Source organism: Python bivittatus, unplaced genomic scaffold (assembly GCF_059951505.1).
Source record: "Python bivittatus isolate LINGU-HERP-01145 unplaced genomic scaffold, Pbiv_v1 ctg000260_np1212, whole genome shotgun sequence".
Lineage (NCBI taxonomy): Eukaryota > Metazoa > Chordata > Lepidosauria > Squamata > Pythonidae > Python > Python bivittatus.
Window position 1 is genome coordinate 1,743,274 of NW_028277055.1, and position 21,440 is coordinate 1,764,713.

Below are 21,440 nucleotides of genomic sequence, written 5' to 3' on the forward strand. Positions count from 1 at the left end.
AGATCTACCTCTATATATATATAGATATTCCATCTTTTTGGAATAAAGCTAGATTGATCTAAAGGGGTAATCTTATTTGTGTATAATATCTACACGGAGAAGTGAAATAGATCTATAAAAAGTTAACTCCTGTGGATCTTAGGCTTAGGAATTAAAGTTATCTTAGGATCTTTCCAACCACATCTTGTGGTAATGAATTTCATGGGTTAAGGAACTTCTTTGTCTCATTAAAATCTCATTTCAGTCAGCTTGATTGGATGACCCTTGATCAAAATACATTGAGAGGGGAGAAAAATGTCTCCCTGCCTGCTTGCTTCATGGCATATATAATTTTATACACCTCAATCACACACCCATCACTTTTTTCCCAAGTTAGGGTCCCAAACCTTCTAGCTTTTTTTCATAAGGAATGTGCTGAATATCCCTGATCATTTTGGCCGCCCTCTTCGGCACTTATTCCAGTTCTATTCCACCTTTTTTCAAGGGTAGCAATCAAAACTGTGTACACTACTCCAAAAGAATACATACCGTAGATCTGATTAAGGGCGTTGCATAATTGGCATTTTTGATTTTCAGTCTCTTTCTTCTGTTTCTTACGTTGCACTAAACAAACAAACAAAAAATAGTTTAGCACATTATGAAACCAACCATGATCTATCTAGAGGAATGTTTCAAAGAAAGCTTCAGAATGGGTTGCAGCCATGCTTGAATTGGGCAACAAAATCAAAGTTATCAGAGTCAGTGGTCAGAATGCAAGCAACCTCCTCTGCCTTCATGGAGAATGAGGACTAAGGAATCAGGTTTGTTCCCATGATGGAACATTATGAAGTAAATGTGTTGGGATACAGTCAAGGACAAGATGCTGAGCTATATGGGTCATTGGTCTAACAGTAGGCCACTAAGCTGGCTTATAGTCTACTTTTTCCAGGTCTTTTAAGCAAACTAACACACAGCTCTCTTTTTCATGAACTGGTCACTTAAAACTGCACTGGTGTTTCAGGCTTCCATAATAACCAGTCTCTGATTTGGTCTTTTTCTACCCTACATCCGTTATCACTTTGCCTTGGTCACAGTCCTCATACCTTCTCTTCTCGGTCCAGATGCTATTTCTGAAATTACCCTTTTTTCTCATAAAATGAACACCGAGACTTAGAGGGCAAGAGCTCATTTTCCTTTTGCATGCGTTTCAGATGATGTTTCTCAGGGAGATGTTTTTCACAAGGATGCTGACAGTGGGGATGAGAATGAAAATCACCTGGAAGAGACAGAGGCCAAATGGAGGAAGGAGCGCTTTGAACGAGAGCAGTGGTTTCGGGAACAGGTGACCAGCACGGTACCAATTCATGTAGTCTCCAGAGCAGGCTGGGAGAACCTGTACCATAGCTTAGAGGCCCAGAATAACCCTTAGCATAATTTCACATGGTCCTCGGCCTAATAACCCTTAGCATAATTTCACATGGTCCTCGGCCTAATTTCAAAAGCTCTTTGCTAGCAAATAATTTAGATATTGGAAAAAAAACTATTGGTTTCTTCCCCAACCGTCTATTACGTGAGAGGAACAGAGGAAAGAGGGTATCAAGGAGAAAGACTTTTAAAATGGGGTGTCAAAAAAAGAGTAAACAAATTAATAAATAAAATTTTAACAAATTCTGGACCCGCTCTTTGCATCGGTCCAGCGGCTGAATATTCCTGCAGGAATGCAGCTCTTGAGAAAGAGAAAGAGAGAGAGAGAGAGAAAATGCAGGCTTTGAGACTGGGACTGGACTTGGGAACTGGGGAGACCCAGGTTGAGGTCAGCCATAAAAGCTTAGCACAGTATCCTCAGCCTTGGAAGCTTGAAGGTGTGTGGACATGGCTGGCTGGGGAATTCTGGGAGTTGAAGTCTACACACCTTCAAGCTGCCAAGGTTAAGAAACCCTGGTGTAGCAGATGATTTGGGGGCAGTCATTATCACTCAGCCAAATTACCTTAAAGGGTTGTTGTAGAGGTAAGTTGGAGGAAATAGTAGTATGTCAAGCTTCCCTTATGGTTTAGGAGGGAAGGCTAACATAGATTTTAACAAAGAAAATAGATACAACTAGCCTGGATGATTGCTAGTTTGATGATTCTCCTGTGCAAAGCCTCCATGCAAGATGAGAATAATGATCAGATAATTTTATTCCTTCTTTTTATTATATTTCACAGATAATAATCTGTAATAAAATACATGTTTTATGAGGTATAAAATAACTTTCCATCAGGCACTATAGACTAAGATCCCCTACAGAGTTCACAAACGCTTAAATAAACTGGGCTAGTGGATCCCCATTGTTCTATCAACTGCATAGCAATAGCTTTCAAAGCAAAAAGGTGGTGATATGCAACTCAAAGAGTGTTCAGATGTAGCATTTCAACAATAATAATGGATTGATTCATTGATTCTTTAATTATATGCTATTAAGTCAGTGTTGACTTTTAGCAACCACATAGACAGACCTTGTCCATGATGATCTCTCTTCAACCTGGCCTTTACATCTTCTATTACTGCTGTAATTGAGTCTATCCGTGTTGCTGCTGGTTGTCCTCTTCTCTTTTCTCCTACCTTTCCCAGAATGATAGACTTCTTCAGAGAACTAGGTCTTCACATAATGTGTCCAAACAATAATAATTTGGTCTTTTTAGGAATATTTCATATATGTGTGTATTTTCAGGACATACAGTATATAAGAGATCTAGTCTAGCGCTGGGCTAGGGTGAGGCTGGAGCCCAATAAATGTGATTGTTAATATATGAGGCAGTGTTGTTTTGGGGTGTTGGGAGTTGTTTGATGCTGGTTTTATTGTTCTTTTTAGATTGCTACTGTTTTTATGAGCCGCCCAAGGTTATTGTACATAAAATGGGTGGCCGTATAAGTCTTATAAATAAATAAATACATTTAAATCTTTAAACACAGAACATAAATATGACTCAAATATGTTGAATTGTACTCTGAGAGTGGAATGTTCTGCCATTCCCAATTTGATGGCAAAAATGGGCTCATTCCCACAGATGCTCCTAAATCAAAGTGTTTTTAAAGCCTAGTACAGATTAGCACACAGTGGTTTTGTTCAATATTTTTTTCTGCTTCTTTCTTTACTTCTTGCTACTTTGCCTAATAAAAGTTCTGCTTATTCACAGTCCAAGAAAGGAGAAGAGGAGGATGTTGACGAGGATAGCCAGTTCATGAAATTGGCCAAAAAAGTCACCAAAAAGTCATTACAAAAGAAAGGTATGCTTCTTTTCTCCTTTCTGAAGGGCAGAATTACACCTTAACAAAGAAGTACTACATGATCTTTTGGACTTCTTTTTTTTAATTGCCATTTTTAAAAAATCAAGGCAGGGCAATCCACAGGGTTATCCCATCCCTCTTTATGGTCCCTGGATCTTCCTTCAAATCTTCACTGAATTTCAATTGTGCAATTGCCAAAGATCATTGATATATTTTACTTGGCATTTTATTGATTGAGCGATTTGATTTTTTTTTAACCTGCCAGTTGAGAGACTCCCGCAGGTTATAATGTCAATCACAAAACGAAAAGTAATAATTGAAACATGGGAAAAAATCATAAACTAATTAAAAGTAGTAAAAATTGAAGGTGACACCAGTAACTCAAATGTTCCCTTAAACAGTTGTTGCTGTATCTTGAAACCTAACAAGGTAGGAGCTGACTAGATTCTAGGAGTCAGGAAGTTCCACTGAATTGGCACTGCCATGGGAAAAGGTTTTCACATCTCCCTCCCCCTAATCTCCTGGATATGGGTGACTATTAATAGATGTTCCCTGGTGCATCGGGCAGGTCAAAAATTGAGTGGAGACAATCCTAGAGATCCAGGAAGCAAGTCAAAATTATAGCAACTTTAATAAGCTCACCATAGCTTAAGAAATCAATAACCCTCTCTCTTGGCCAACTAGCTGAAATTCATGAGGCTGAATCACACATATTGAGCGGGGGGAAAGACACAAAAGATGTTGGTTTTCTTCTAAGTTTTAAAGCAACATGTTTCGTGTGTGCCTCCCCTCCCTCCAGCCAAATAAGTGTGATTTACTCTTACTAATTTTGGAACATTGTCCTTTTCTCTGTATCCCTTGCTTCCCTTCCCCAAAGTTAAGAGCAGCCACCAGAAGTTGTTAATATATTTTAAATATTGATAGGTTAAATAGTGACACACGTTAATAAAATGTCAGCTCACAAAAGCAACCTGATTAGGAATACAACCCTTCCCACCTTAGCACAAAATGGTTCTTAATATTGCCTTTCCCGTCTTGATACTTTCGAAGTATGGAGGTGACCAAGCTGGGGAAAGATTCCTTCATACAACAATACAGCAAATTTTCCTACAATAAAGCAGCCCAGGATGATGTAAATATCTGCAGTGCCAGCATATCAGCAGTAGCCATAGAAAACTTTGATAGAAATAATGGCTGTAATCTAGTGCTTGAACTATGCTAACATCAGTGTCTTCTTCAGTGGCCTGGAAAGGGCATTTAACAAGTGGGGCAACATCACTGAAAAGTTGCCCTGAAGTTGCCACAAGCCTCTCTAAAAGTGGTGATCTTAAAAAGATCTCAAAGGGACCCTGTTGGCCACCTTCCTGGTCTTTCTCAGTTCCATCAGGAGAAGGTGGTTCTTCAAACGTTCAGATGCCCATCTTTCGAGGTTTTAGATTCAAGGTTTGAAACCTGCTGTTTTCCTTATGTCCAGAAACACACTTGGAGCCCCTCCTCTAATAATATTTCTGAAACATTTGGACATCCTTCCCACAAACCTGTTTTCAGCAGCAGCTGGGATTCTTGAGTTTTTAAGGTTTAATTCTTCTGAGTCTGAGTAGGAAAATTTATGAATTCGGGTCCAATTCAAGGTACTGGTTTTGACCTTTAAAGTCCTCCATGGCATGAGCTGGGTTATCTGAGGGACCACTTCTCCCCAATTACATCAGCCTGTCCCATTAGATCTAGCAGGGAAGGTATCCTGTGTGTTCCATCATCCAGAGACTTGCATTTGGTGGGTCCCAGGAGGCGGGCCTTCTCTGCCGTGGCTCCTTGTGGAACATTCTCCCCCCTGAAGTGAGGCTCGCCCCTTCCCTGCTGTTGTTTAGGAAGTCCTTCAAGACCTGGTTCTGTCATCAGGCCTGGGGGTCTTTAGGAACTGGGAGACATTCTTAGATGGCTCCCCTGTAACTGATATTCTGCTCTCTCTGTGGGGTTTGTATACTTTAAAATTAAAATTTAAAACATTTTTTGATGTTTTCGTTTTAATAATCACTTTTTATCTCTTTATAATGATTGTTTTTATCCATTTATTATTTTATTTAATTGTTGTACGCCGCCCAGAGTCACTTTGTGTGAGACAGGCAGTATATAAATAATGATGGCCGCACACTTAGATTTTAGTTACGGAGGCCTATCTCCCATTAAAAAAAAATCATACGTTAAAAACATTTAGGAATACATTTGTGAACTGCAGAAGCAGCAGCCCAATTTAAGCAGGGGAACAATATATATGACTGCAGGTGGGTGTGAATGCCCTGTATATTCTGCTCATTGGGAACTTCCCTCACCAAATACTGTCCTCAGAGCAGCTTTGAGATGGTCAAGGATGATCTCCAAGTCCAGGTCCTCCTCGACTGGCCTGTGAGTCACAAAGCAGTTTCTCCAAACGTGAAACCTTTCTGCTTCTGCACAGTGTGAATGGCCGAGGAAGGGGCAGGTGTAACTTACCCTTTTTGCGCTGTCGTTGTTGGTTTGCCTCCTGAAAAGCTTTCCTTTCTCTCCCTGTTGTTGTTTTTTTCTTTGCCCTCCTAGCAATCTCTGCAGTAGCTGTTCAGGAAATTAAATCACTACCCAGAAATCCATTTGAAACTTTCCAGCCTGGCAGCAAACCACAGGTTAGTATCATCTGAGGATGGATGATTTCTTGTTTAAATTTGTACTGCTAGTAGAAAGCTTTTTTTGTTATAGAGGTGGGCCTCCTTTCTCCAGTAATAGATACCAGATTGCCCCTAGGGGTTGGGGTACCACAGATAGCTTTGACTGTGTGAAGAAGCTTGTCTGTCTATTGCTGAACCATGTGCTTCCCATGGAAAATATCCCTGGTTCAACCCCGCCTTCTCCAGTCACAGAATCTCTCGGCTGGGAGCGACTCCATAGAGAATTGTCGCTGGTAGAGCAGACAAACCTGGCTAAATGAATCGATGGACTTGTTCCCTCTCTCACTACTGTACAGTTCATATGTTCCTGACATGTTTCCACTATGGCTTACCTAAATTAAGAAACAGAGAAATTAATTGCTCTTCCTTATTTACTGTGCCTGTGAGACAGAACAGGGTGACTCTCTACGCTGCTGAAGGCTGAAATCGTATTCTGTCCTGTTGCTTGAATGCATGTCTTTAGATACCTTTCTTTCCACCTGACAGCTGAAGAATGGATCCCTGCTGAACCAGCCTAAAGCAGTCTTGCAGAAATTGGCAGCCATGTCTGATCTCAACCCAAATGCCCCCAGGAACTCGCGGAAATTTGTCTTCCAGACGGTGTCCCCAGTTAAGAGCGAGGAGATGAGGGAGAAGGCCAAGCCTCAGGTAGAAATCTGATTTATTTGAGGAGAGTCTGTCACTTAAATTGTATTTTGTTTTTACTTATTTTATATCTGTCCGTCCGTCCTCCCTCCCTCCAGGTCCTGCGTTCCCCAGGTAGAATAGTTTGGATCACAATTTGTACCTGTGGTTGGCAAGTAAATTGAGATGCTTTCGCACCACGAGAAGAGCAGCAGCAGCCCATAGATAGTGGACTGTAACTTCAAAGAGGCCACTTCTGTCTCTCTTTGTGGTTGAAAATCCCTGCTTGCTGTCAGAGACGAGCTTATGGACTCCATGGCTAGCCATGCTGGCCCAGCCAATCACCACCTGGCAGAAACACCCATCCACCTGCAGAGCATGGTTTCTTCAGTGGGAATCCGCAATCTGTTGATGCAACAGGGTGCTTCAGAGCAGGCCAAGGCAGGCTCCTGGAGTCTTCGTAGCTTGAAATGTGCATTTTCTTGGGATTGCATAGCTGCCATGCGAGCCCTGGAAAAGAGGCAGCTTCTGTAAGGAGGCCCTGATAGGAGTGACACGTGTGCCCCTGCCTGCTCCAAAGCCTGTTTTTGGCTTTGGATCCAAAATGCTGGACATCCCTAGTGATAAGTAAAGCAAAGGTTTTCAGTTGTGTGGGCTTATTGTTGATAGTTGTTGCTTTGCTTCCGAGCTTCCTGGATGTGCTGTATAAACTAGATACTTAGCTGATGCAGTGGGGCTTTTTCTGTGCATTTCCCTAACTCAGTTTCCCAGCTGTCAGTTGCAGCGCTGCTGTTCCCACCTGTGAACACGGTGTGACCTGCGTGCTGATCCCCATGGGTTCTGGCCCAGTCAGTCATGTTGGTCAGCCCTGGACTTTCCTCCTGGCGTGAAGGTCTTGAGGACGTCCTGTAGTCTCTAGTTAAATAATTTTTAAGCGCTGTTGGGCTTGGATTGTGTTATTCTGGTTTGGAGAGGGCAATTGCTCAACTGGCTAGAGGCAAATCAGAGGCTCCAGGTTAAGTTAGATAAGGATGCTTCTGTTAACTGAGAGCACAGTGGTTCTTTTGTGGTAGCCAAAGACTGAGATATGTCCAGGCAGATTAAAGTAATGAGATTCTGATGATCTAGACTTGTTTGGAACTAACTGGTTCCTGCCATCTTCTAGGTCAAGAGAAGAACTCTGCTTCCCATTGCTGCGCCTTCTCCTAAACGACTGCGACTTGACAGCATGTCAGTTCAAGAAACCCGAAGTATATTCCAGTATTTGGAGAGGTAAAAGTGCTGGTTTGTATGGTCCTGTCCAGCCATATTTCGGACTCTGCAGAGCTGTAAAGATGATGCACAAGTCTGGAACTGTCCTGTGCTAGATGGGCAATGGCCACCTTGGCATTGGAGAACATATGGCATTATTGTTCCACCAGAATCCTCAGGTATTAGTTGGGGAACAGGGAAAAATGCTCTGTCTTTATCTGTTGTTGCAGCTCTGGCTCTAGCACTAACTGAACCTGCATTTTTCCAGTTCCATCTTTTTTCTTTTGGACTTTACTCGACCTAAGTCACATTCTAAGACAATGCTTTAATTTGGGGCCAAGTCTGAAGCATGGTGACCCCCATGTCTGGGTTTTAACATTACTAGGGAGGCTGAGTGTATATATGTATATATAACTTTTTTCTCTCAGTATTTTGGAAAGTTCCAGTGTATTTTTAATCAAGATTTTAATTTTTCTAAAGGCAAATTCATACTGTGGAACAAGATATATTTGTAATATATATGTTGGGTTTTTTTGTTTTGGTTCCCTGTGCTTCAATCTCATGCTCATGTTTTAATTTTTTTAAAAATAAACAAGAATCTTGAATTTAAGTCAAGAAAAAACCAAAGGGAGGGCAGCATCTACTTTTTCAATTATGCCTCTCCCTTTATGTAATTTAATATGCACATTTTAAAGCATATAAAATGAAGGGGGGAAAAAGGAAGTCTGGAGGAAAAGTGTCTTGCTCACAACTATGTTCTGTTTGACATCTGGAGGAGAAATGGCTTCTGGCCACTTTTTCCAGGTGTTTCTCCCAAGACATTCCTCTGGCAGTATCCTGCCTGGTTCTTAACATACTGTAAGGTCATTCCCCCAAAGTCTCCAGGCAGTGATCCCGGGTTGCAAATTGTTCTGAAAACGCTAAATAAATGCTAAATATTTGTACATATGCACACACATATACACAAGCAGGCCTTCATAATAAACAGAGTTGTTAATCGTGGGAAAAAACAGAAGAGATTATGCCAGAAATAAAGATTTCAAAGGAAGCTGTTGTGTTTGATGAGTAGAGGCAATTGAGTTCTTTTTCTGTGAATGCATTTGGAACTATAGTCTGCAGATATATTACTGTGGATCTCCAACTTTGTTCCCCAGCAAACTATCCAAACTGATAAGACCCACACCTGTTACTTTCAACAAGGTAGCTGAGAAGTAAGTTCAGACGGTGCCCCAATATTGGTGCATTCATTGTTTCCCATTAAGAGAAAAGTGGGTTTTACCCTCCAGTAGTGGCTGCTGTTCATTTCTTTACAGCATCAGCATATAGAAGGATAAAAGCAGGTGCTTGCCCCACCAAGTTCGCAATTTACGATTTTGATAAGGATGGGCAGCATACACTTTGCTTGCAGCTCTCCAATCCCTTTTTTTTGGTCCGTGAATCCTCCAAGGTTAGCAGCAGAATCCCTCGTGTGACTTTCTACAGTTTGTTTAAGCGGCAGGCTTATATTAAAATAGTGCTTTAAGTTTCCAGTAGTCTAAAACACCTAAGACTCCTCCCCATAACAAAAAGTACCAAAAGCAAGTTCTGCCCTTTCTACTGGTGTACTATAATTAGTAAGGAGCTGTGACAGTGAGCTAATGCTCACTGCCACAGCTTCTGGGCCCCTCAACAAATGGAAAACTTTTTTTTTTTTTTAAGCGCATTCCTACGAGAAGGACATCTGCCGCTGTTGCGGGGGAATGAAGGGAAATGAAGTGATGACTAAAGGATTTGGATAAATTCCTCGTTGCAGAAGTGAGTTTTAAGAAAAGATGGTATGCCATCCTGTTGATGTTCCTGGAAGGGAAACCCAGTGTAGAAGGCATCTGGGTAGAAGCTGAATTTCTGCCTGCATCTGTTAGCCATCAGCCTGCTGGTTCATCTCTTTTCACTCTAATGAAATACCACTTGCTTCTAGCTTAAGCATAGCATCCTAATTGTTCTGAGAAGTACCATGTACCCCCCCTTTTTTTTGCCCTGAACTGAAACTGAGGACACAATTGCTCATCCCCTTCCCCTGCAAATGGATTGCTTTTATTTGATTTCTCATGCCATCAGTGAAACTTTAGGATAACTTATACAAAAACCCAGTGCTGGTGGCAGGATGAAAACAAAAGCAGATTGCCAAGGAAGGTGCTGAGTTCTCCCCTCTTTCTACCTTTTTTTTACCCGTTACATTTTTCAGCTGCCAGAGGGAACAGTTCAGAAACAGGAGCTCCCTAATCTAGGCCAAGGAATTAAAAGGAGATAATAGATGCCATTTTATTAAATGAGTGCCGCTAACAGAAATAACTGGCTGCTGTACTGCCACAAGGTACTTTATCCCAAATCTTTGTAATTTACAACGCTTTGTACTAAGATACCTCCTGGAAGCCTCTTCAGCGTCCATAATAAGCCATGGGGAGGTCAAAATGGTGACCCCTGTGATGTGACATCGTTGCACAAAAGACACAATTATGTAAATCAGTGTTTCTCAACCTCAGCAACTTTAAGATATGTGGACTTCAACTCCCAGAATCTCCCAGCCAGCATGCTGGCTGGGAGATTCTGGGAGTTGAAGTCCACATATCTTAAAGTTGCTGAGGTTGAGAAACACTGACATAAAGACATCACAACATCTGAGGCTAATATGTGAGTTGCACATTTGTGTGATGAGAGCCTGACACATGCCATCACCCATGTGCACATGCTGTGGGCATGCGTGTTACAGGAAAGCAAGCCGAGGCCATCTCTTGCTGCCACTCTCTTCGTCCTGGGACCCCTCATTCCGTGATGTTAAAGAGCACATCTGGTGTTTCGTTGAACAAAACGTTACAGAGAATGCTTTCCCAGAGCAGAACCGCAACTGCAGTCTTTCACTGGACCTTGTTCATTGCTCCCAGGGCTGGTGAGTGACAGGTCCCCGCCTGCAGGCCTGAGCTTTATCATTTTTTTTTTCTTGCATTAAAAATGAAGTGTATGTCTCGAACACGCAAGATGGCTGATTGGCCCTGATGGTTTGATCTCTGGGAAGACACTTCCTGACAAAAAGCATTAATGCTTGCCGAAAAACTAAGGCCGTTTCAGGTGTCAGTCTTACTTATTTATGTAATCATGTCATCAGTTTATTTGCCTCAGTGCTGAAGCAACTCTAGGCAACATACAACGATAAGAGAATTTAAAACAGGTTAATCCGAGCCAGTTGTAAGCAAATATGAACCACCCATGCTGGAAACAGCGATATGGACAACAGCAGGGTCAGGACAGTTGCCCTGTCCTTATCCGGCCATCCAAAAGGCTCAACGTGCATCGAACTTGGAAGGCCAATCCAGGAAACTTGGGCTGTAGTAGCCTTCCTTGGTGAGCTGCCGCTGCAGTAGCAGCGGCGTGTGCAGATGAGATAGTTGGGTGAGCAAGATGATGGTTGAGTTTTGGAGAATTGCTGAGAAGACCCTTGCAGGGTGAGAAATTGGAAACTGTAGAGAGCTGGATCATTGCTAACCTGTTGGCCTCGTTAGCAGCACGGGTTTGCAGCCGAGGGGATTAAAAAGCTTAAAAGGTACGTGGGCCAGTCGTGGCCTGCGGTCTGTGTTACAAGGTTAACATTTCAGACACGTTCGCAAGCCTCCTGCCTTCCTTGCTGCTCCTCAAACGCTCGGCTGGTGAGGTGGGTCTTTCAGGGGCTTCAGGCACTTGCCGAATTCTATTTGCTTTTGTTTTCCATCCTGGGAGGACCAGGGTAGATGCTGAGAAAGGGGAGGAGCGGGGAAGGAAAAGGGAAAAAAAAAGAAACCTATTTATTTGTCTTGTCTAATTTAATTTATGTTATTTATCAAAGAGACAGGCTATTTGAGAAACCAGATGGACCCAGGCTAAAAGCGATCTGTATTTTCAAAGTGTGAAAAATGGCTCCTGAGTGGACAAGGCAAGAGGAAGCTGGCTGGGTGGGTATGCTCGGAGTAAGCTTGCTTGCTCCCCGCCACGCCAGCTCTTTTCATCACCTTCCTTTTTTTTTTATAGTAATTTTATTAAAAATTACAATTGCAACAATAAAATCGAATGCAAACTAAAAAAATACAAAGAAAATATAAAGAAAAAATAGAAGGTGCAGAAAAGAAAAAAATAGAAAAGAAAGAAAACATAAGAATGTAGTAAAGAAAAAAAATAAACGTATAAAGAAATGACTTCCCCCTTCATCACAACAAGTATAAGCAATTTTAGTAACTTATCACCTTCTCTTAAAATACAACAAATGATCTCTTTTTCCCATATCCCATCTCTTACCTGTAAACAAATCCTTAAAGTCTCGTCATTTCAGTCCTGATGTCAGCAAACGTCCATTAAGGGTTACCAGAGATAACAACATACCTATTTTAACCTTGATCAAATCAACCAACTTTATATTCCTATATTCCTTCCTTTTACTTTTAACAATCTTGATCTTTAGTCCCTTTAAATAATCTCCTAGAACCTGATTTCTTTTCATTTTTTCTTTGTCCCTTCTCACAAAATTCTTCAAAGTTTTAACAAGCCTCTTTTGTAAATGCAATATAGAAAAATTATCCAGGTCATTCTCTGGGTTTATTTGTATATCCCTTTTAATTATTAAGAGATCAGCTGGTTTCTTTTCTGTGTCCAGTGTAGCATCTTTTTCCATATCATTCTTGCAGCCTGTCATTTTTAAATCCACTTTCAGATCAGTCTCAATCAAGTCAGGTACTACTTGTTCCTCTTCCATAGCATCTTTTAAACACAGTATGTCTCTATAAGCAGACACTCTTAAAATTAACTTCTGGGTCCATTGTTCAAAAACATCCTTCAATATGTCCAGGGTTAAAATATTTTGCTTCATTCTGTGGAATTTGAGTGTTCTTCTCTTTTAATTATAATCTTTAGTTCCTTCTAGTTCCCTCTAGTGTCCAAGTTTTAAAGTCTTATTATGCTATTTTTTTTTAAAGAATTCAAAACAGAAGCATTTTCCCACAGGGAGGATTCTTTATAATTAATGCCAAAAACTTATTTCAAATTTATCTGGACCCTTAGTCCATTTGTAACTTTTCAAAATCAAAGTTCTAATCACCGTTTTGCTGTTTATTCCAAAAAAAATTTTTTTAAGTCCTTAAACTTGTATTTAAAACTTCTTTCGCTAAGGATTGAAGGAAACTCACCCGGTACTATAAAACCTGTCAATCCAAAGGTTCCTAAGATCGTCCAGAGAGGAATTACAAAGAGCTGGTCTACTCATAAATCATTATTTACAAACCACCAGGACTAGATTCACACAGCAGGCTAATCCAAAACCAAACTACATCGTGATGTAGTCCAACATGTGAATCTGGTCACTGAAGGTAAATCTTAGCACAATGACAAATATAAGTAAAAATAAATCACATCAGATTGCTATTTCAGCTTCTTTCTTCATTAAGTTCCTGCTTTTCTACAAGGAGAATTTTACAAAAAAGCAATGTCAAGAGGACTTCAGTGGCCCAGGAGATATGGTGCCTATTTCATCTCTAAATCTCAAAACGGGCAGGTGATCTAGTGGGAAAGAGATGGAATTGGAAAAGCGAAAGTCCGAAAAAAGAAACATTCAAAATATGAATGTTAAAAAAGTCACTGTAATACTAAAAAATCATGATGTAATACTTCCAGAATTAGATGTAGTTTGCAAACTCAAGCCTAGATGCAATCCTCTTCCTTTGAGAATAAAACATCTTGAGTTCCAAACATGGACCTGCCTCAGTGGATCCCAAAGTCTCTGAGAGTCCCCCACTGGATCCATCTGAACTGGCTTTCCCAGTTCACACAACGCACTGCCTCTCCCCTGCCCCTTTGAAGTCTCCTTACTGAATCTTGCCTGGGGCATGTTTGGTTTGCTGAGTTGGAAGTTATGCCAGTTTGTAGGAGATTATGGTTATACATTATTATCCTGGCCAAGTAAATACTTTTTTTTGCCATCTCTGAACTTCATTAAAAATAGGTAGGTGGGCTCCAGATGTTGTCTTTCAGAGGGGCAAGGAGAGAGAGTGTGTGTGCGCTTGCTCAAAGACCACCTTCAGCTTCCGGGTAGAGCTTCCAATGACTACAGAATGCCTGGCCTTCTAGCCATGTAAAGGCTATTTAGCTCTTCGTATTAATCTGCCTCTGACAGACCAAAGGGCAGCCCAATTTATCACTGCCCTGTACTGGAGCCTTGATAAAGTTAACACCGTGTCAAAAGGGGGCCCTTTGTGACGCCTTTGACTCCCAGTATGTGCGCGTGTTTTAATAAATGGCCTGGAGTTAAAAGGGAAAATTGAAATTTAACGGGCTGATGTCTTTCTCTGCACTCGCCTGAAGCTTGCAGCAGACCTAGTGTTTGGCTAGCCAGTGTTAAAGTCAGCCTTGGAAGAATAAGGGTTGTGGCACCTGAAAGGCTAAAAAAATATTATTTCATAAGGTTTTGGTAGACTACAGTTCATCTGATGCCAGGGAGTTTGATCTTGACCTACAGATATGTGTCCATTGGGTTGGAGAAGGAATGAAAACTGACTTAAGTGAGAAAGGAGGTGCAGAAAGGCTGACAATAGTAAACGAAGACCTAATAACAGCAATTCATAAAGTACTTACTCCTGGTAAAAACATACCCTGGCTTACTTTAGGTGAGCTCATTAGCATGTGGTGTAATTCTAAAACCTGTCATCCTGACTCAAAACTGCAGAAGGTACAATTGCAGATTTCAAACTCAATAGTTCTTGTTCTGGTCTCCCTTGGACAATCCCTTGTTCCAGAATGGAGCATGGAGGACTCTAGTCCACTCCAGCTGATGCCATCTTGCCCCAAAGAAGGCACCTTTCTTGTGTTGATCTGCAAGTCTCAGCATCACAACAGCCACAGTGATGACAGTGGCAACACACCTGGAGGGTGCCCCTTTAGGGAAAGTTGGGCTCTTGGAGGAGTCCCGTGACTGTTATGCTGGCTGCCGTTAACCAACACAGAAAATGTGAGAAAGGTGATTGATTAAAAGGGACCAAGAAGATATTTTTAAAAGGCAGTCAAGCACCTGCTGTTTCTAAAACACAAATGTTAGAGCAGATAGTAATATCTGCAGATATCCTGGCAGTGCAGACTTAAAGAAGGGATCTGAACTTCAAGCATCTCCTTGTTTAAAAAGCAAGTTTCTCATTCTCAAGATGGCAACTTTAGGAACTGTAAATGAGATCTCATAATTCTCCCTGTGTACCTCTGGTTATTGAACGGCCAGAATTTGATAGTAGAACATCTGCTTAGCAATGGAGGACACCATCAAAATCTCTGCTTTTCTCAGCTGAAAGGTCAAAGAGCATTGTTATAGAGATGTTCAATAAGATTTGGTTTATGTATACCTGTGGTATTTTGAATTGGATATCACTGGCTGCATTGAAAATTGTCCAAGAACTGCTCTCCCTGCATGTGCTGAGCACAGAGTGACCTTGGTCAGGGATCTGGGTATTAACTGGCACATCCTTCCAGTGTAGTGGGTTTTGGGTGAGCCATTGGAAAGGAACCTCTGTGTTTGGCACATGGAATCATGTTTATGTGCACAGCATTCCCACACTTAGATATTCCTTAAAAAACTTCACTAAAAATTGAAAAGCCCTCCTTATGAAGTGTGTGAAGTTAACAAAATTGCTTTATTGTATATATACTGGACACCTCAGAGAATGTTTAATAAGTTTGGTTATAATCATCTTGCTCTTGAAGATACCATTTAGGACAGTGTTTCTCAACCTTAGCAACTTTAAGACGTGTGGAGTTCAACTCCCAGAATTCCCCAGCCAGCATGGCTGGCTGGGGAATTCTGGAAGTTGAACTCCACACGTCTTAAAGTTGCTAAGGTTGAGAAACACTGATTTAGGAATTGAATCATTAACTAATATGGATTTGGTTTGTCCTATTTTCACGTTTTGGGCTGACCTCAATATGATCGTTAATATGACTGAATCAATCATTCTGCGTTAAAAATGCATAATTCATAAAATTTCAGAGAATGATCATACAAGCTCGGAGAGAGAATTCTGTTCCAGATTTGTAGTGGATTATTGGTATGTATGAGTTGTCAACATTTGAATTTGCTTTTTTTCCAACAAAGGAGCAGGGGAAAAGTCCTTTGAGCAATATGATCAATACACACTAGTGTGCGGTAGAGGATAAAGTGTTGATATCGGGCAAATCCAGGCTCAATCCAGGCAGATCCAGGCTCAAAAGCCATGGGAGCTCCTTGGTGGCTTTGGGACAGTCCCTCTCTCTCAACCCAACCTACCTCACAGGATGGTTATGGGAAAAAATAGGAGGAAGGAGCATTTATGCCCCAGCTTGAGCTCCTGAATGAAAGGTGGGATACAACTCTTAACCAATAAATAAAAGTTTAGGGGGTGTTCTGTTTATAACTTAAGTTTCCAGGTCCTTCTTCTCTTGAAGTTATATTCTTTCATTCGTAGTGTTGCATGTCTTTTGTTCATCAGATTAGCATAATAAAGTTAAAGAACCAAGATGAGAAGCAACATGTCCATCACAGCTCCAGCCTGGGGAATGCGGATGTGTTATTAGAAGGGCTTGAAAACCACTCCTGCAGAGACTTTGCCCTCTGTCTCCACTTCTTGGGAGCAGGAAGGAGCGAGAGCAATTGTTGAACGATGTCAAGTGACAATCGAGTTTGGTAGCACCTTTAAAACTAGCCAGTTTTTATTTTAAGGTGTAAACTTTCATGAGCTAGTTGTGCCTTAAAATAAAGAATTGGCTAGTCTTAAAAGATGCGAGCAGATGTTTTTAGCTACTCTAGACTAACAAGTCATTTTTCCTATGGGGTCAGATGGAGACTCTCCTCTTTGGCCACTAGATAGCAGCATTATATCACCACCAGCCTTTACAGCTGCCATACGTACAGCAATCCAGGCTTAGGAACCGGATGTGTGTTAGAAAGATGCTTGCGGGCTGCAAGTGTGCCTGGACCCTTGGAAATGCATCTTACATTAAACTGACTGCTAATAGCTGCTGTTTTGGACCTTACCATTTGGAGGGGAACATGGGTTCATATCCTACTCACAGCAGTGCAAAATATATATTGTTCTGCCACAGTCCCTGCCTGGCTGGTTGCTCCTTTGTTGCTCTTTCATTCCACTTAATTGAACAGCTGACAACAGCTTGGCTGAGATAGAAGCAGGTTGTGGAGAAGGAAGAGGAGATGGTTGGAAAGGGGGGGAGGGAACAGGTAAGCAAGGAAAGGTGTCAAGTGGGAAGTAGAACAATCTCTTCCTGTCTCAAGTTATGTCCTTCATGCCACAAGAGGAAGTGGGAAAGAAGAAGGCTCGATCCACTGGTTTGCATCCTTGAGGAACAGATAGAGGTTGTACCTGGTCTTCTACAGATGCCTGCTTACCCTGTCCCAAGCGGCGTGAGATGGGACAATGTGGGAAATTAACAAAAATTTTAAAATGCACATTCTTTTGCCATTCAAGTACTTGGGCATTTTATTAGACTTACCTGAAACAGATCAGCACATGAAAACAGTAACTGGGTTAGAGCAGAAGAGGTGAATACAGTTTGCTCTGGGGTCCTCACTGTTGCTCTATTAACAATTATTAATCTATGGTTTCTGAATGGCTTAGAGGAGTTGGGTCAGACCCACATTGAGGGATTTGGGAGAGTGGTATTTTGGGATGCCCTGGCTGTTTCGACCACTTCAAATGGATGTACAGCCACATGGTACTCTGGAATTGTACTGAGGTAGGGGACAAGGGGAAAAGTCCAAGTTGGCTAGATATTTCTGGCCCAGATGGAGACAGAATTAAGAACAGGCTAAGAAAGCATTGCACCAATGTGGCGTGTGCATTACCTTCCCTTTTTTAATTTGAGGATTTCAGCTCAACCAGCCAAGGATGAGGAAGTAGGAATCAGTGTATTAATTTTTTTTTTTTTTAATTCAGATCAGTTCATTTTGATTGCTCTCATCCCAAACTGGAGCTGAGCAAATACCTGATTTCTTGGTGTCTCTGTGTTTGTGAGTGATACGCAGTGAGAAGAATACATTTGTTCACCAGAAAATTATAAGGTGGAAATAAGTAGAGTTAGGGAGCAGAGCTGCTAATTCATGTAATAATCATGCCATAATCGTGAAGGATTCATTCAAGATCTCCTTGCCCTGATTTCCAGCACTCTTGCTAGCTTTGAGAACTAACTCTAATTTTGCCATAATGCAGCAGCAAGAAAAGGGGGCAAAATTGAGATGGCTTGAAACTCTACAGCTAAACAGCCCAGAACTTGTTCAGGGGGGTGTCTTCACCTGAAGTTTATACACAAACTAAAGTCCCCACTTCGTTGGTTGTGTAGGAAGGAGAGCCAGACAGTCCAAGGCAGAATTTTGCCACCTGGTTTAGGGAAGTGGTTCCATGCTCCATCCCCCACACCAAATACGGCAGTCAGAATGCCAAGCACAAATGAGAACAGTTGTGATTAATTAAAAGGAATCACAAAACCTTATCGAGAACATCTGGTGCAACATTCCCAGGGTGAGAGCAGCAGTGAAGTGCACCACTTCCCCCAAAATGAATTCGGTATTATCTTTCTTTGTAGCCTCATCTGGCCCAGCTAGGTGGCAGCATCTAGCCAACCTTGGCTGATCTAAAAAAACTAAGAAGGGCCAGACCTGCTTAACCCTTGAATAAGAGCCCACCACAAAATCCCAGGGTTATGGGCTAGACTGAGAAGTTGAAAAACATTGTGGAAGACAATGTCAGATCACTCCCATATTGGTCACACACACAAATTGAGCTGAGTTGAGTTGAATTTGACTTTGAGGAGACTGCCTTTTTTAGCCTGATTTGGGGAGATAGGGAGAACTGGGCTTCTTCACCAATCTAGGAGGCTGCCCTAAGATCTACCTGGTTTCCCCTGTCAACAACTTTTCCTGAAAGCAAAAGCAGAAGCTGGATTAGCTCTTGGCAAGGTGGTTGAAATATCTCATCTAGATTGGGTTTTTGAGGAAAAATAAGGAAGTCACATTTGCTTTCAATCAAGGTTATGTGCTATCTATGCCATCACAGTAATTGGATAAATTTATGGAGCGAAAGGAACTGTCAATGAGCATTAGCAGAGAAGGCTATATAAACCCTCCATATTAAATTCTCTATGTTAAAAGACAGGATATATGTATTCTGACTTCAGCACCCTAGTCAGAATGGACAATGGCAAGGGAAGTACAGTCCAAAACATCTGAAAGGCAGAAGGTTGCTGTCAGCCTTACCAGGTAGACCAGACAGGAAACACAACCAGATGAGCTAATTTTACTTTATTGTAAGGCTACATTAACAGAATCTTGCAGGTCTGAAAGTACAATTCTCCCCTTGTTTCCTTCACAGCCCAAGAAACTTGGGAGGGTCCCTTCTGAGCCCTTTGCCCTGCCCACTATCCAACTGCGGGCTATGCTGTCTCTTATCTGACCGTTCCCTTGGCAGCATCTCTAGGCCCTGTCTCCCAAGGTCATTCCCACACACCATTATAGTTGCCTACTTTTAGTATAGATACATATGTAGACATCATTTAAGAGAAATCTATAAATGTAAGAGAAATACTTTGCTTCACATGGTTGATCTTTTATGCTTGCTATTCAATGTGCTGCCCAGATATTTGTGGGGATTGATCCTCCCTCCCTCCCTCCCTCCCTCTTTATAGGTACTAGAGCAGTATATAAAAATATATGCTAAATTGACACGAAACAAAAAATAAATACAATAAATATACTTGTTCCCTCCCCCAAAAAACAAGCAAACATCATAATAGAAATGCCCAGAGACAACAGCTTTAATGTGATGTTGGGAGGATTTCAGAAGATTGGGTAGTTTGCTGTTGGGAAGAAAGCAAAAGTTTGGTCCTGCAGCTCTTTTAAGACATGGAGAGGCTGATCTAGAGAAGATATCCCTTCGGATATTTGGGTTCCAAAGCATCAAAATGCTGAACTGAAGCAAAAAGTCAAATACTTCTTTGTAAAGTAGGTCCCATGAGTCTCCTTGTCCCTGGAGACCCTGACTGGGTTCACATGTTGTGCTAAATCATAAACTACACTTTATAATCCATGTTGGCTGTGTTCACACAACACTCTAAACCCAAACCCAACAAGCCACATTATAGTTTAGTTTATTCATGAACAGGCCACACTGCTTCATTCCAAGTTTCTTCATTCCTTGGAGTGGGAGTAACTCAGATACCGGACAGGGTTTTCTCTACTGTGGCACATGCTGTGTGGAATTCTTTATCTAAGAAAATCCATTATTTCTTTATGTCGGTCTGTCTGTCGTTTCTATCTAATGTACAGAACCTGATGAAATCTCAGATCTTGATTGCTTTTCCATCTTCTTGGTGTTAACAGCTAGAATGTGCTGTAACACCCAGCATCACCTTATTATCATTTCTCTTTGATTTTATAATATTAGTTTTCTTCCTGCTAGTCAAGTACAGACTTTTTAGCTGGAAGCCTGCTTACCTTCTTACTTAGGGGTGTGTGGGTGGAATTTATTGCCTCCCTCATAACATGTGGATACTCATACCTGTGCAAAACCAGGACCGTGTTAAAGATTTCCCCAATCTTTTAAAGGAAATATTTAATGCATCCTTCCCTGGGTGGTTCTAGGGTAGAAACAGAGAGCAAAGATGTTGGATCCTTCTCAGCTTCTGAGCGGGGAGCAAGGAGAAGGACAAGGTCAAAAGTTCTAAAGGACCTGCGGGAACAAGCACCCATCTTTTGACTAAGCCTTTCACTCAGCAAGCTCTGAAGAGGCCCAGGGTGGTAGCTAAAGCAGGCCATCAATCAACCCCCGTCCTCCGCATCAACTGGCCTGCCAATCATCCCTACTGTGACAATGCCACAATCTTTTATGGCATACACATCTATTGTCGGGCCCAGCCCAAGAACAACGGTGAAACAGTCCAGTTGAGTTCAGTTCCTTTATTTGCTTACACCTTATAGACAGAATCTTGCCAGACTAACTCTATACTACTCTAACTTAGTGGATATACCCTGGGAGATTCTAGGGAGTGGCTATCGTGGACATCTTATGTTTCCCATCCGGCACCTCCAAACTGTGTTGTCTTTTGTCTCCTTTCCCTTCCTGGAATGCGCCCCCTCCTTCCTGAAAGCCTTGCTCTCTGTTGCTATTACCCTCCTCTGCATAGATATATTCCATCACATCTATCACCATTATGGTTTCTATCTGCCCGGTATGTTCCAGCAGATTGGGTGTGCTCCAGATCCCCTCTATTAAATGTTGTCATCTTGTGGGACTGGGGAAGCGTGCCTTCTGTGTTGCGACCCCCACCCTCTGGAACAGCATCCCCCCAGAGATAAGGACAGCTCCGTCTCTCCTGGGGTTCTGGAAAGCTCTTAAAATATGACTTTAGTCCCACGCCTGGGGTTAATGTATTGGTTTGGGGGGGGGGCTGTTTTGTTTAGATCTGTGTCGTTTTTAGATTGTTTTAGTGCAGGCTGTCTGTGTGTTTTGGAGTTTTATCTGTTTTTATGGATTTTGGGGGGGGGGGTTGTATGCGGCCCAGAGTCCATTGGAGTTGGGTGGCTATAATAAATTTAAATA

At 41.7% G+C, this 21,440-nt stretch overlaps 1 protein-coding gene across 2 annotated transcripts in view; it reads left to right on the forward strand.

Annotated features, from left to right (window-relative positions):
• CLSPN (claspin) overlaps positions 1-8,863 on the forward strand; it is a 38,411-nt gene extending 29,548 nt beyond the window's left edge. Inside the window, exons 21-25 of one of the 2 annotated variants that reach the window (XM_088140264.1) lie at positions 1,191-1,333; positions 3,157-3,247; positions 5,822-5,904; positions 6,433-6,594; positions 7,736-8,863. In XM_088140264.1, coding sequence (XP_087996390.1) covers positions 1,191-1,333; positions 3,157-3,247; positions 5,822-5,904; positions 6,433-6,594; positions 7,736-7,846 — 590 coding nt within the window. In that variant the 3' untranslated portion in view covers positions 7,847-8,863. The remainder of the gene's footprint in view (positions 1-1,190; positions 1,334-3,156; positions 3,248-5,821; positions 5,905-6,432; positions 6,595-7,735) is intronic. The other variant, XM_088140265.1, reaches the window with a different exon arrangement.
• The last annotated feature ends 12,577 nt before the right edge of the window (positions 8,864-21,440 follow it).